Source organism: Budorcas taxicolor, chromosome 22 (assembly GCF_023091745.1).
Source record: "Budorcas taxicolor isolate Tak-1 chromosome 22, Takin1.1, whole genome shotgun sequence".
Lineage (NCBI taxonomy): Eukaryota > Metazoa > Chordata > Mammalia > Artiodactyla > Bovidae > Budorcas > Budorcas taxicolor.
Genome location: NC_068931.1, coordinates 25771472 through 25787834, shown reverse-complemented (window position 1 = coordinate 25787834; position 16363 = coordinate 25771472). Strand labels below are relative to the sequence as shown.

At 38.6% G+C, this 16363-nt stretch overlaps 1 protein-coding gene across 1 annotated transcript in view; it reads left to right on the top strand.

Annotated features, from left to right (window-relative positions):
• Positions 1-12546, top strand: part of RNF125 (ring finger protein 125) — a 42319-nt gene extending 29773 nt beyond the window's left edge. The window contains exons 5-6 of the mRNA XM_052660601.1: positions 7473-7580; positions 12460-12546. Coding sequence (XP_052516561.1) covers positions 7473-7580; positions 12460-12546 — 195 coding nt within the window. The remainder of the gene's footprint in view (positions 1-7472; positions 7581-12459) is intronic.
• The last annotated feature ends 3817 nt before the right edge of the window (positions 12547-16363 follow it).

Sequence of the window (16363 nt, the reverse complement as noted above, 5' to 3'; positions counted from 1 at the left end):
GCCGTGACTAGTAGTGCCCAGGTGCTGGTCTGGCTGGAGGAACACTAGGCATTCTGGACTATGGGCAGCACTATAGCATCCATCCAGGGCAGGCACCTTACGTGTCTATCCATTGGTACTGGATGTATCCATTGGCACATTTCCAGCAGAAATCCTGTCCATGTGCTGCTCAGTTTGGCCATCAGATTGAAGGTCACCTGTGGAAGCTGGGTCTTCTATTATTTAGAGATCATAGAAGTCACTGAAGAAAACTGCCAAAAGGATAGAAGTAAATCAGGAATCATGGGATCAGACTGCCTGTGGAATTTAGTAGTTAAAAAGCCTAAGTGAAAGTCGCTCAGTCGTGTCCAACTCTTTGTGGACCCCATGGACTATACAGTCCATAAAATTCTCCAGGCCAGAATACTGGAGTGGGTAGCCATTCCCTTCTCCAGGGGATCTTCCCAACCCAGGGACTGAACCCAGGTATCCCGCATTGCAGGGTAGTAAAAGAATCAGGTGGTAATGCTTGGGTACTGGGTGATGTTTGCAGCCATATCAAATCAAGGCTAGAGCACATTTCCTAGAGGAAGCTGCGTACTCTCACAGTTGGGGAACCCAAGCTGGGAAGGATGCTGTCTTGGCTTAAGGCAGGAGCAGATTGTTCAGAAAAGTCATGGTTCTGTAAAACACTAGGGCTGTGTAAAAGTGGTTACTGGAACAGAATATCTTCAGGTTTCCTCCGTTAGTGTTTCATGCTTGATTGAGTGTACAAGCTTAAGACAAGCCCCACTCCCTGGTGGCTCAGACAGTAGAGAATCTGCTTGCAGTTGGGACATGAAGGTTTGATCCCTGGATTGGCAAAATCCCCTGGAGAAGGGAATGGCAACCGACTCCAGTATTCTTGCTTGGAGGAGCCTGGTGGGCTATCGCACATGGGGTCGCAAAGAGTCGGACACGACTGAGTGACTTTCAGTTTGCCACTAGAAGTCAGATTAAACCTGTGGTTATGAAAAGGCTGGAGGCAGATCCTGTGGCAGCATTTACGCAGCACTAATGGGAACACATATGTGAAAATACCTCAAGGAAGTCCTTGGACAAGGAGGGTTGAGTCTAAGACTGCCTCTGGATTGGCATGGAATGTAGTGAGGGATTACTGCTTTAAAGGACTGAATTGCTAGGTTTGCCTGCAGAGAAGGTCAGTGATGTCATCTGACTTAACAGATATAAGTAGTCTCTAGATAGAGATTTGAGCAAAGGATTCTGCCTTCCAGATAGAATTAGATAATTCAAAAATCAAGCCACAAGCAACTAATCCTTTATTTCTGAGTTGCTCAAGCAAACTAGGGTAGTAGGTTAAGAACATCAAGAAGTTTCAACAAGTCCTTTTCATAGTACAGTAATTAACTATATTCTGCTGCATTTTTTTAAAGTATATCTATATAATATTAGACTTAAAAGAGGCAAATGATACAGCATGCTTCAGATTGAATTATGAGACCACTCAAGAGAAATTTAGTATTTTATCATATTAAGGGAAGATATTTCAGCAAGAACCTGACTTTCTGGCTATCCTCTTTGTCCAGTGTTTTCTTTCAGTGGTTGGTTCTTATTTATCCTTTAGAACTCACCTTAAATCTCAGTTCCCTGACACCAAAATTATTTTCAGCTCTTGCTTTTTTTTCTCATTTATCACAGTTGTATGTTGTGTGTTTATTTTGTATCTGTCTCTCCCTCCAAATTAATAGGTTCATGAAGCCATAGAACTTATTAATAATTTCTTAGTTCAACATTGCAGGCCCAGCTCTTGGTGGAGAACTTAGCTACAGTAGGATAGATATAGTGATATGAAAAATAGGATATTGTAAAAATCATAGTTCCATCCACCCAAGTTCAAAGGTAGTTTTATTTTCTGCCTTGATCCTGAGATTCATTCTTTGTGAGAAGGGACAGGACTTCATTTGGTTTGAAATTAAAAACTGTATTGACAGAAGCTGAGCCCTAATCCCCACAGCAATTTATTTCCGTGGGTATTCAGAATATCTGTAGCTTTATGGAGCAGTGGGAACATACATGCATAAATGTTTTGGAAGGAAGAAAATCTTCATTAGATTTGCTTCCAAACTCCTATTATTAGGTGTTCAATCTGGTACCTTAATTTTGGTGGAACATTTGCCCATAATTATTTTCAATGCATGACTCTTTTCTTTTGGTATTGGATTCAGTTATCTTTAATTTCTTCCTCAAATGGTATTTACCATTATATAAAAAGTGTTCTTCAATTGACTGAGCTGCCATGGGGATTAATCTAAACCACAGACAGAGCTGGGTATCCATCATAACAGACGTTCCAAAAGACTGAAATTGGTGGTAGCTTCTAATATGGTGGCTGTTATTTACCCATTGCGTTCACCATCAGATCAAGTCCATACTGAGATGAGGCCAACGTCTGTTTTTTTTTTTTAAATTGAAGTATAGTTGTTGTACAATGTTATGTAAGTTACAAGTATAGGTATACAATATAGTGATTCACAACTTGTAAAGGTTGTACCCATTTATAGTTATTATAAAATATTAGCTATATTCCCTGTGTTATACAATATATCCTTGTAGCTTATTTCATACATAATAGTTTGTATCTCTTAATCCCCTACCTCTATGTTGCCCCTCCCCGCTTCCTTCTCCCCACTAGTAACCAGTAAGTTATTATCTATGAATCTATTTTTTTTGAGGCCAGTATCTTTTGATGTATGCTGTAAAATTGTTGGTCTGCAAGAAGCACAAGCTGGAATCAAGATTGCCGCGAGAAATATCAATAACCTCAGATATGCAGATGACACCACCCTTATGGCAGAAAGTGAAGAGGAACTAAAAAGCCTCTTGATGAAAGTGAAAGTGGAGAGTGAAAAAGTTGGCTTAAAGCTCAACATTCAGAAAACAAAGATCATGGCATCTGGTCCCATCACTTCATGGGAAATAGATGGGGAAACAGTGTCAGACTTTATTTTTGGGGGCTCCAAAATCACTGCAGATGGTGACTGCAGCCATGAAATTAAAAGACGCTTACTCCTTAGAAGAAAAGTTATGACCAACTTAGATAGCATATTGAAAAGCAGACATTACTTTGCCAACGAAGGACAGTCTCGTCAAGGCTATGGTTTTTCCAATGGTCATGTATGGATGTGAGAGTTGGACTGTGAAGAAAGCTGAGTGCCAAAGAATTGATGCTTTTGAACTGTGGTGTTGGAGAAGACTCTGGAGAGTCCCTTGGACTGCAAGGAGGTCCAACCAGTCCATTCTAAAGGACATCAGCCCTGGGTGTTCTTTGGAAGGAATGATGCTAAAGCTGAAACTCCAGTACTTTGGCCACCTCACGCGAAGAGTTGATTCATTGGAAAAGACTCTGATGCTGGGAGGGATTAGGGGCAGGAGGAGAAGGGGACGACAGAGGATGAGACGGCTGGATGGCATCACCAACTCTATGGACGTGAGTTTGAGTGAACTCTGGGAGTTGGTGATGGAGAGGGAGGCCTGGCGTGCTGCAATTCATGGGGTCGCAAAGAGTCGGACACAACTGAACGACTGAACTGAACTGAATGGTAGTATGGTCTGGGAGCATATCTGAATAAAGAGAGATAGTAAAGGATGAGCTGACATTAGGAAATTGGCAATGGTTGTCTGACGAGGCCTTACAAGTAGCCTTACAAATAGCCTCCTTTCTTGTAAGGAGGCTTTACAAGAGAAAAGAAGTGAAAGGCAAGGGAGAAAAGGAAAGATATACCCATATGAATGCAGAGTTCCAAAAAATTGCAAGGAGAGATAAGAAAGCCGTCTTCAGTGATCAATGCAAAGAAATAGAGGAAAACAATAGATTGGAAAGACTAGAGATCTCTTCAAGAAAATTAGAGATTCCAAGGGAATATTTCATGCAAAGATGGACACAGTAAAGGACAGAAATGGTATGGACCTACCAGAAGCAGAAGATATTAAGAAGAGGTGGCAAGAATACACAGAAGAACTATACAAAGAAGATCTTCATGACCCAGATAACCACAATGGTGTGATCACTCACCTAGAGCCAGACATCCTGGAATGCGAAGTCAAGTGGGCCTTAGGAAGCATCACTACGAACAAAGCTAGTGGAGGTGATTGTATTCAGCTGAGCTATTTCACATCCTAAAAGATGATGCTGTGGAAGTCCTGCAATCTGTATGCCAGCAAATTTGGAAAACTCAGCAGTGGCCACAGGACTGAAAAAGGTCAGTTTTCATTCCATCCCAAAGAAAGGCAATGCCAAAGAATGCTCAAACTACCACAAAATTGTACTCATTTATTATGCTAGCAAAATAATGCTGAAAATTCTCCAAGTCAGGCTTCAACAGTACATTTACCAAGAACTTCCAAATGTTCAGGCTGGATTTAGAAAAGGCAGAGGAACCAGAGATCAAATTGCCAACATCCGTTGGATCATAGAAAAAGCAAGAGAGTTCCAGAAAAATATCTATCTCTGCTTCATTGGCTATGCCTTTGACTGTGTGGATCACAACAAACTGGAAAATTCTTCAAGAGATGGGAATACTAGACCACCTTACCTGCCTCCTGAGAAATCTGTTTGCAGGTAAAGAAGCAACAGTTAGAACTGGACATGGAACAACGGACTGGTTACAAATTGCGAAAGGAGTACGTCAAGGCTGTATATTGTCACCCTGCTTATTTAACTTCTATGCAGAGTACATTATGCGAAATGCGAGACTGGATGAAGCACAAGCTGGAATCAAGATTGCCAGAAGAAATACCAATAATCTCAGATATGCATATGACCACCCTTATGGCAGAAAGTGAAGAGGAACTAAAGAGCTTCTTGATGAAAGTGAAAGAAGAGAGTGAAAATGTTGACTTAAAACTCAACATTCAGAAAATGAAGATCATGGCATCTGGTCCCATCACTTCATGGTAAATAGATGGGGAAACAGTGATAGACTCTATTTTCTTGGGCTCCAAAATCACTGCAGATGGTGACTGCAGCCATCAAATTAAGAGACGTTTGCTCCTTGGAAGACAAGCTATGACAAATCTAGACAGCATATTAAAAAGCAGAGAGATTACTTTGCCAACAAAGGTCTGTACAGTCAGAGCTATGGTTTTTCCAGCAGTCATGTATGGATGTGAGAGTTGGTCCATAAAGAAGGCTGAGCACCGAAGGACTGATGCTTTCGAACTGTGGTGTTGGAGAAGACTCTTGAGAGTCTCTTGGACTGCAAGGAGATCAAACCAGTCAATCCTAAAGAAAAGCAGTTCTGAATATTCATTGGAAGGACTGATGCTGAAGCTGGAGCTCCAATACTTGGATTACCTGATGTGAAGAGCTGACTCATTAGAAAAGACCCTGATGCTGGGAAAGATTGAAGGCAGGAGGAGAAGGAGATGACAGAAGATGAGATGGTTGGATGGCATCACCGACTCAATGGACATGAGTTTGAGCAAGCTCCAAGTGATGGTGAAGGACAGAGAAGCCTGGAGTGCTGCAGTCCACGGGGTTGCAAAGAGTCAGACACAATCAAGCAACTAAACAACAACCACCTTAGGGAGAGTGTAGGTGAACACTTAAGTACTTAGGTCATGATCATCAGTCTCTCACTTTACCATTTCTTTCCCTTTCCTATTCTTACTCTCTCCTTCCTTATGTCAAATTCCCCAATTCAAGAAACAGAAGAAATTTTTAAAGTAGTGTAGACTGTCACCCATTGTTTTGTAGTGTCTTTCTGGTGAAAGTCTCTTCAGTCACACAACTAAATTGTCTATACACCTGAAGTCTGATGCCTTCACTAGTTCTCTTAACATCAGACTGAAAAGAAAAACTACTTTGCTTGAAATTCCAGGTTTTCTGTAGATTTCCCGTCCACTGGGCTCAAAGCTCCTTAGTCATGGGACCAAGGCTTAGTCATCTCTGTTCCTCTGACTCGATACGGGGAGAACAGAAATCACATGAGCTGCTCAGAAGAGTGTATGTCGATTAGTACTGGTTCCAACTTACTGTTCCAAACTCTCCTCCCCCGGCTGCCCCCAACATGCCCTGTCTCCAGCTTCACTGAGCATTTTCCCATTGCCTAAGCAGGCCCGGTCCTTTTAGGGTTTCCTGCCTTTTTCCACTTTGCTTTCCCTGCCTGTGGTGCTTTTCCTCTGCTATGGCTGACTCGTTCTTCAAGATTCACACCAGCTGCATGCAACTTGGCTGAATCCTTTCCTGACTTCTCAGAAAAAAAATAATGATTCCCTTATCAGTCTTTAACAGTTATCTGTTCAGATCTTGATTACAGCACTTGCTATGCTGTACTGGCAGTATCTGCTTAGGTGATAAGAGTGGTATCCATTTGTGGGACTTCTCTAGGGGTCGAGTGGTTAAGACTCAGCTTACTGCAAGGGGCACGCTCTGGATACTGGTAGAGAGCTAAGATCCTGCATGACAGGCAGTAAGGCAAAGAGAGAAAAAAAAGGCCGATCTAGAGAACAAATCCATGGTTGCCAGGGTTCAGGAGAGAAGTTAAGGGATAGTACAAGGGAGTTTCTTGTAGTGAGAGAACAGTTCTGCTTCTTGATTGTGTTGGTAGTTATATGACTGTATGTATGATAAAATTTCATAGAATATATATACACACCCCAGAAAATGAGTTCATGCAAAAGCTGGTGAAATCTTAAGTCAGATGTTGTCTAGTTAATTGCCAATTTCCTGGTTTTGATAATATGCCATAGTTATGTAAGAAGTAACATTTTGGGGAAGCTGGGTGATGGTGACATGTACCTCTCTGCATTATTTTGCCATTTCTTTTGAGCTTATAAATATTTCAAAATGAGAAGGTTTTGTAGATGGCCATTCATGGCTATTAAATTAGGAAAATATGTGTAAATACTAATATCTGATGCTGGTATATTATAATCTATATTGCTGGTGGTAATATAAAACTATAATCATGTATCATATGTAGTGTATATTATGAACCATGAATGTTCATAACTTTGACCTTCTAATCTCCATTTATAGTCATTTATCCTAAGAAAATAATCCCCTCAAAAATGTAATTTGATATATAACTATAGATAATATAATTTGTAATAACAATAGCAATGTAGATAATGTAATTTGTAATAGCAAAATATCCACATACCTAGGAAAACTTTAGTATTGCAAGAGGTAGGTAACTAATTAAATTATGGCACACCTCCTGACTGTAATATTATTTAAATAATAAAGTGGTAAGTATGAAACAAATAGTTATACTCTTTATATACAAGAAATGTGTATAAAGAAAGAAGTGCAATTTTATTTGTTTATATTGCTTTAATATTTATATAATTCTAAAACATAATACCAAGGTATGGCCAATAGATTCATAAAATTAAAATTAACTTTGTTGAATGGTTATTTAATTTTTTATCACTGACACTAATGATTATTTAAAATTCTTTCTTGAACTCTTGATATTGTTTATTTCCAGTTCTGTCCGCTTTGCCGTTTAGTACCTAATGAGAATCGAAGCAGCTTCAGTGGCAGCTTAATAAGACATTTGCAAGTCAGTCACACTTTGTTTTATGATGATTTCTTAGTAAGTATATTTTCTTCTACATTGTGTTTTTATGCTGAATTAAGCTTACCTTTCTTAATATAAGAAGTCTTACTATAAGATTATAGAGGAAAAATGCATATATAGCTGCAGTGTTAAGTATTAGTATTAAAGAAGACACATAAAAACTTTTATAAATTGTGTTTTATAAATATATATATTTTATATAACTACTTTAAGAGTAGTTACCTGCTTTAGACAAAATCATTTTCTTTGTGATGTGAATAATTAGCCATTGTATAAAGACCCAGATTTCACTTTCCAGTTATTTTAATTTCTACTTTAATGCCTCCCACTGCTGCTCTGCTGCTAAGTCGCTTCAGTCGCGTCCAACTCTGTGCGACCCCATAGACGGCAGCCCACTAGGCTCCCCCATCCCTGGGATTCTCCAGGCAAGAATACTGGAGTGGGTTGCCATTTCCTTCTCCAATGCGTGAAAGTGAAAACTGAAAGTGAAGTTGCTCAGTAGTGCCGAACTCTTCACGACCCCATGGACTGCAGCCTACCAGGCTCCTCCATCCATGGGATTTTCCAGGCAAGAGTACTAGAGTGGGTTGCCATTGCCTTCTCCAAATGCCGCCCACTAAATAGTTATAATTTTTATAAAGTTAAAAACATATTAACTGAGAGAAGATCATATCAGTAATGAAATGGCTCAGAGAATTTGCAGTCATTTTATAATACACTGAATGGCCAATAACAGATACAACATTATCAATGTAGTGAGACACATGGGCTCTATTTTTAATTTAAATTTTATAAAATACAAAACTCATGTTTATTTAATGTTTTCAACTTAAATTATTATGAGCAAATTTTAGACATATACAGAAGTAGACAGAATTATATAATGAACCTCTGTATACTGATCAGCTACCCATTAATAATGGCCAACTCATAGCCATTCTCATTATAGTCAGAATTTTTTTTAAGATGAAAGAAAAATCTGATATAGTATGGATAGTTCTGATACTTATGACTCAATTTCCCATTATCAGAAATGATAAAACAAGCTAAAGGTTCACTTCAGTTCAGTCGCTCCGTCGTGTCCGACTCTTTGCAACCCCCATGAATCACAGCATACCAGGCCTCCCTGTCCGTGACCAACTCCCGGAGTTCACTCAAACTCACGTCCGTCGAGTCAGTGATGCCATTCAGCCATCTCATCCTCTGTCATCCCCTTCTCCTCCTGCCCCCAATTCCTCCCAGTATCAGAGTCTTTTCCAATGAGTCAACTCTTCTCATGAGGTGGCCAAAGTACTGGAGTTTCAGCTTTAGCATCGTTCCTTCCAAAGAACACCCAGGACTAATCTCCTTTAGAATGGACTGGTTGGATCTCCTTGCAGTCCAAGGGACTCTCAAGAGTCTTCTCCAACACCACAGTTCAAAAGCATCAATTCTTTGGCACTCAGCTTTCTTCACAGTCCAACTCTCATATCCATACATGACCACTGGAAAAGCCATAGCCTTGACTAGACAGACCTTTGTTGGCAAAGTAATGTCTCTGCTTTTGAATATGCTATTTAGGTTGGTCATAACTTTCCTTCCAAGGAGTAAGCATCTTTTAATTTCATGGCTACAATCACCATCTGCAGTGATTTTGGAGCCCCCCAAAATAAAGTCTGACACTGTTTCCCCGTCTATTTCCCATGAACTGATGGGACCGGATGCCATGATCTTTGTTTTCTGAATGTTGAGCTTTAAGCCAACTTTTCCACTCTCTTCTTTCACTTTCATCAAGAACCTTTTTAGTTCCTCTTCACTTTCTGCCATAGGGTGATGTCATCTGCATATCTGAGGTGATTGATATTTCTCCTGGCAATCTTGATTCCAGCTTGTGCTTCTTCCAGCCCAGCATTTCTCATGATGTACTCTGCATAGAAGTTAAATAAGCAGGGTGACAATATACAGCCTGGATGTACTCCTTTTCCTATTTGGAACCAGTCTGTTGTTCCATGTCCAGTTCTAACTGTTGCTCCCTAACCTGCATATAGGTTTCTCAAGAGGCAAGTCAGGTGGTCTGGTATTCCCATCTCTTTCAGAATTTTCCAGTTTATTGTGATCCACACAGTCAAAGGCTTTGGCATAGTCAATAAAGCAGAAATAGATGTTTTTCTGGAACTCTTGCTTTTTCCATGATCCAGCAGATGCTGGCAATTTGATCTCTGGTTCCTCTGCCTTTTCTAAAACCAGCTTGAACATCTGGAAGTTTACGGTTCACATATTGCTGAAGCCTGGCTTGGAGGATTTTGAGCATTACTTTACTAGCGTGTGAGATGAGTGCAATTGTGCAGTACTTTGAGCATTCTTTGACATTGCCTTTCTTTGGGATTGGAATGAAAACTGACCTGTTCCAGTCCTGTGGCCACTGCTGAGTTTTCCAAATGTGCTGGCATATTGAGTGCAGCACTTTCACAGCATCATCTTCCAGGATTTGAAATAGCTCAACTGGAATTCCATCATCTCCACTAGCTTTGTTTGTAGTGATGCTTTCTAAGGCCCACTTGACTTCACATTCCAGGATGTCTGGCTCTAGGTGAGTGATCACACCATCATGATTATCTTGGTCGTGAAGATCTTTTTTGTACAGTTCTTCTGTGTATTCTTGCCACCTCTTCTTAATAACTTCTGCTTCTGTTAGGTCCATACCATTTCTGTCCTTTATCGAGCCCATCTTTGCATGAAATGTTCCCTTGGAATCTCTAATTTTCTTGAAGAGATTTCTAGTCTTTCTCATTCTGTTGTTTTCCTCTATTTCTTTGCATTGATCACTGAGGAAGGCTTTCTTATCTCTCCTTGGTATTCTTTGGAACTCTGCATTCAGATGCTTATATCTTTCCTTTTCTTCTTTGCTTTTCACTTCTCTTCTTTTCTCAGTTATTTGTAAGGCCTCTTAGACAGCCATTTTGCTTTTTTGCATTTAGCATAGCTTTTGTTCTGCTTTGGTCCATGCATTTTCCTGTGAGAGTGATGCATTGTTCCATGAGTCCCTTTCAGCAAATGGGATTGCTTATCATGGGGACATTCATAGCCATGTTCTAAATGGTACATTATATTGTTACGTCTATTAAAATTCATGAAGTGTTAAAAGTTAAATTTGAATTTGCATATAATTTTCACATGATTTTGACTATTTTCTTTTTATGCAGTTTAAATGGAATTTAATAATTGTTGAAGGCTATCATTTGGAAATTTTCTCCATGCATTCTGATTATCCAGATTCAACACAAGGAAGCTGGGTTTCAGTAACAGTCCTGTCACAGCTTGTGACCTTGGGCAATGTATTTAACTTTGGAGTCTCTGTTTGTTCATTTGTTAAAGTAAGGTCTATGCAAAGTACATACTGTTTCCAAACGCTCTCATGGGGATTAAATGAGATGATGCACGTCAAGTGATTTACTCAGTTTGGGCGTGGATGTTAAGCAAACTGGAGATGGCAAGAGACTAAATGGAAATATTAGGACCACTTGAAGAATGAACAGACCACACCACAGGCTTCATAATCTCTCCTCCATCTCTCAAATAATGTCTTTTCTGGCCACTAAGGCACACAAGCCCTCGCGAGAGCCACGTGTCATCATTTTTTCATAAAACGTAGGGGCTCCTGTATTTATCATAGCTCCATGAGATGTTCTAAAAGCCAGGTTGGTTCCATACCTGTTCTGATTCTTCATTGTTCAATCCATTCTCTTCAAGATCATTTACAGTATGACCTGGGGCTGGCCAGGAAGAGGTCACCTTGGTGAGAATACTGTCCACCCCCTCAAAATCACATTCTTGGATGTGGAAGTGAGGTCAAAACAGTGTTCTTTTGACTTTTGTGTTTCCTCAACTACCAACTACTATGCTAGGCATTTTATGCAAGTTGTCTCATTTCATTCCTTATAGCAACTTCTGTGAAATACATACTTTATGATTATCCTTACTTAGCTATGAAGTATCTGATGCTCAAAAGTTAATAAATTGCCTCAGAACCACCTGGCATTGAAAAAGACCCTGATGCTGGGAAAGATGGAAGGCAGGAGGAGAAAGGGAGACAGAGAATGAAATGGTTGGATGGCATCACCAACTCAATGGACATGAGTTTGAGCAGACTCCAGGAGATAGTGAAGGACAGGAAAGCCGGGCATGCTGTCGTCCATGGGGTTGCAAAGAGTTGGACATGACTTACCTACTGAACAGCAACCTGGCATTAAGTCCAAATATTGTACTCTGGTCTGTTTTATGACTTTCTTGTGGGCTTTATTTGTTTGCTTTTGTGTTTTAGAGTGAACTTCCAATAAAGATTTTATTTTCTTAGTTTACTGGTGAAGAGGAGATGGGTTGCAGAAGATGGGGCTCTTAGTTTTTGTTTTACTTAGAGAATGTGCTGACCTAAAGTTTTGAATTCAGTTTTGACTTAAGGAGGCAAGGAGAAAGAGCGTTTTGTTTCCAACAGTTTTTTTTTTCAGAACTAGATATTCAGTAGTACTGCTGGGAATGGTGAATCATATGAGAGTGTGTTAACTTCACTCCATATTATATGTTTATGTGGAGCATAGCACTCTGACCCAGATTTGTAATATTGGCTAAAAACTATCATAGTTAGATCAGATAAAAAACTTTAAATTCCAGATCAAGATTATTTTATTAATAATGATAGCTAGTTAACTGATAGACAGTGGAAATGAAATAGAAAATGCACAAGCCCCAGAGCAAAAGTCTTGGGTTCTATGAGTTTTTTTTGCGTGTGTATTGAAACTTGGGGATTGAATTCAGGGCTTTACTTGGCAAAATGAGGCATTGTCTTAACATTCGTCTGCCAGTTGCTGAAAACTGTCATGTCTGACTGTATGTTTCTAATTTTTTTTCTTTATTGTAGGATTTCAATATAATTGAGGAAGCTCTTATCCAAAGGGTCTTAGACCGGTCACTTCTGGAATACGTGAATCACTCGAATACTGCATAACTGTATTAAAAGAAAAGAGGATATCGTACAATTGCACCATTTTTTTTAAGATGCTGCTTGAAAAATTGTAGGGGAGCTGTCAATGTCTGATGAGCAGAAAAGAGTACAACACATTATATGTTTGTCCATGTTTATTGTTGTATTGCATTTTAAAACTGCTTTCACTTTGATGACTTAGGTCTGTTTTATGTTCTTTAGTTTCTGAGACACTTAACAGCAAAAAAGTCTTCATCTGCCATTAATACATGAAAGAGAATATAAGGCTGAGTATGTGGGTGAAGGATCTTTATTTGCAAATCGGATGACATTGTGTGTAATGTTACATACTGATAACTACTCTTATGATTGGACAAGATAATTAATCTTTGTTCTGTGGAGAGTGAAACAAAGTGTGGATACTCAAGGAAATGTGAGATCTGTTCCAGTGCTCATGTTCTAACAACTAATAGAATGACACCCATAACCTTGTATGGGAGTAGGAAAGGAAAATTTTGGAAGTCAACAATGATCATTTAACCAAATCTATAACATAATACTGTAACAATACTGTAATTTCATGTTAGGAATGTATACTTAGTGCTTTGACTTTTTATAACTATGCACATATAAGAATTTAATATTATATTTTTCAAATATTTGTAGCTTATTATTTAGAAATATTTCTATAATATAGGCAACTTCTTAAGAACCATCAGCTGAGATTTACAGCAGAAGTATTCCCATCCATAATTTTAGTGGAAAATCCTAAGGGCTTTGATTTTTTTTTCTTAGTTTTATCTTTTAGAAAAATTAAACAAATACTGAAAACCAAACAGAAGATGTATAGCTTATTTCATTATCGTAAGGAAACAGTGTTTTAGAACTCTGCCAGTCACCTTGGATGTCCTCTGTGTGTCCTGTCAAAGTTAATAACCCTCTTCCCCAGCCCCGCAGAAGTAACCACTACATTGATTTTAACAGTACTCACTTCCTTGTATTTCTTAGTTCATCCCCCAAGTCTGTATCTCTATACTAGCTTTTAATCTTACTCACTTAAAATTGCTTTGTTAGCTATATCTCTTAATGTCTGTTTTTAATCTATGGGTTCCCCCTTCTTTCTTTCCCTTAAAATTTATCTGTTGAAGAACCTGGTCTTATACATACCCAACTATCTGTATTTTGTTAATAGCATACTCATGGCTCAATTCAGCATGTTCTTCTGTCATCTGGATATGATACATGGATCCAGAGGTTTGAGCAGACTCAGGTTCAACCTTTTGACCAGACTATATAGAGCATGGTGTATTATTTCAACAGAGGGCAGAGAATGTCTGGTTTGCTCTTTTTCTGATGTCAGCTGAAATGGATATGCCTAGATCCACTGATTTGTTGTGGGTTAGAGTTTCTGTCATTTCTTTTTCATTTATTAGTTGGAAGATTTTTATATATAAAGAGATGTTCCCCCTGTCTACTGTTTGTTTAACCAGTGGTCAAGTTCATAGAGGAAAAGAAAAATAAATACTTGAATCTTCTCCTTGATTTATCAATTTTCAGGCTTATAAACTTGTTTTCTATCATCTTCTGTACATCACTTTTTTAAGTGTAGTGAACTCATGGATTTAAACATACTTGATGGACTTTAATCCATGTTGAGTATTGCCCTATTAAAGCTCAAATTGTCCTGTTTTTGGTCAGTGGGAGCCTTATCAAGTTGACTCTGAGTCCTTTCGACACTACTCTAGCAGTCTTTAATGGCTTCCTGTAGTCTCCTGTGACAAGTCTCCAGGCTCAACTTGTATGTTTTTGCACCAGATCTGGAATCGGCCATTTCTCTTAAGAAGCCTGGTTCCTTCAGTGAGAAACGGTGCTTCAACACCTTATTTGGGACTGTCAGATTTGTTGTCGCTGGATTGGTTATTGTTTCTAGGAGAGAGCTAAGAAATACCTTTTTTTCTCTAAGAACACTTTATGAGTTATTTTGATATTTCCAAATCAAATTAAGTACTGCAAGGTTTTTGCCTAATCCTTTCTATTACAGTTGTGTCTTTTATTTTTCTGTACTGAGAGTCCAGATTTTCAAGGACATAGGAATATACCACAATTATTGTTTTCTTCAACTGCCTTACAAATGCAACAGTCTCAAAATAATAATACTAATAAACCACCACCATTATGATAGCCGGAACAATTAAAAATGTTTTTCATTTGTTCTCCCCAATCTTCTATTTTTAAAGTTGTACTAAAAAATAAATAAATAAAGTTGTATGATATTAACGTTTTCAGGCAATTCTCTGGTGGTCCAGTGCTTAGGATTCTGTGCTTCCACTGCCAGGGACCCTTGTTCAGTTCCTGTTTGGGAAACTAAAATCCCATAAGCCACATGGCACAGCCAAAAAAAAAAAAACTCAGAATATGCTGGTGTAATCTACAATACTCTCTCCCTTCTACCCTCCATCTAGTCTTTAGTTCTTCAAGTAACTATATGCTTAGTGCTTGCCACCACTCCTTTGATGGTTCCATTTTTCATATTTGGCTCTTTAACAACAAGTCTGGATATGGAATATTTCCATCTTGAAAGCAAGCAAAGAAGTTATAAAGACTAGTGATTTCAACTCATGAGGATAAAACATTCTTTGATTATAGTTAGTTTCTTAATTGTAATTGTTTATAAACTTCTTTGTTTATAAATGTAGTCATAGTCACGTTCCCCTAAATTTTCTGTAGTAAATTTTCCATTACTTCTTCAAAACCTTGTTTACTGTTCTGCCATCCACAACAAGATGATGAGAAAAGCATAAACCTGGATGAAATCTACAGGCTTGCTTTCCTCCCTTTTGCTTTTTTCCTTTAACTTATTTGGCTGCACTGGGTCTTAGCGGCAGCACACAGACTCTCTAGTTGCAACATTTGAACTCTTAGTTGCAGAATGTGGGATCTAGCTCCCTGACCAAGGATCAAACCTGGGCCCTCTGCATTGAGAGCACAGAGTCTCAGCTACCGCCAGGGAAGTCACTTCCTCCTATTTTAGATACTGGCTCCAAGCTTGCTTTTCACAGCTGCTAACAACTGACAACGGATTTGAAGTTTCATGACATCTCTTCCTGCAGTTTGGATGGGTTATCCAATAATGCAAAACCTATTGGGCAACAAAGACAAAAGGAGAGGAACTTCCCAGAGATAATCATTAGATTGAAAAAATCTCGTCCCTGAAAAATAAAAGAATATATTTCCGAGTATGAGTACTTACTAACCAGAAAATAAATTTTGGTTAATTCTGAGCAATACAAAGGTATCCTTAAATCTGTAAAACATGAAAAAACTTCCAAACTTAAAAACTGTATTGTGAGTAAAGCTTTAAGTCACCTGCCACTGTTAAACCTCAGTACAGCAATTCTGCCTCCTGTCTTTTGGTTCCTCTTATGATAAGTTTACCCCCTTGTTCAGCCGCTGGTTTACCTCTGACTCTGCCACCCCATGGAGTGCAGTTCTCCAGGCTTCCCTTCCTTCACTATTTTCTGAAGTTTGCCCCCTACAGGACAAATGAGGTGCTGGCCGCCAAAATTATTTTATCTTTTGCATTATTTTGAGTTCTAAAATAGTGATGTGCAACTCTTATTCATTGTTTCACTGTGCCTTTAACTTTTATTAAAAAAATTTATAAGACAGTGTTTTTAAAAAATGAAAACCAGTATTTGAAGCTTTTGATTAATAACAAAAATCTTGTTCCTTTTTTTTTTTTTAATGTTTCAAGGCCTTTTGAGGGAAAAACTGATTCACATGTGATTCTTAAAAGGCTAAAGTCTTTAAATCCTACAAAAAGCTATGGAGATTTTCCTTT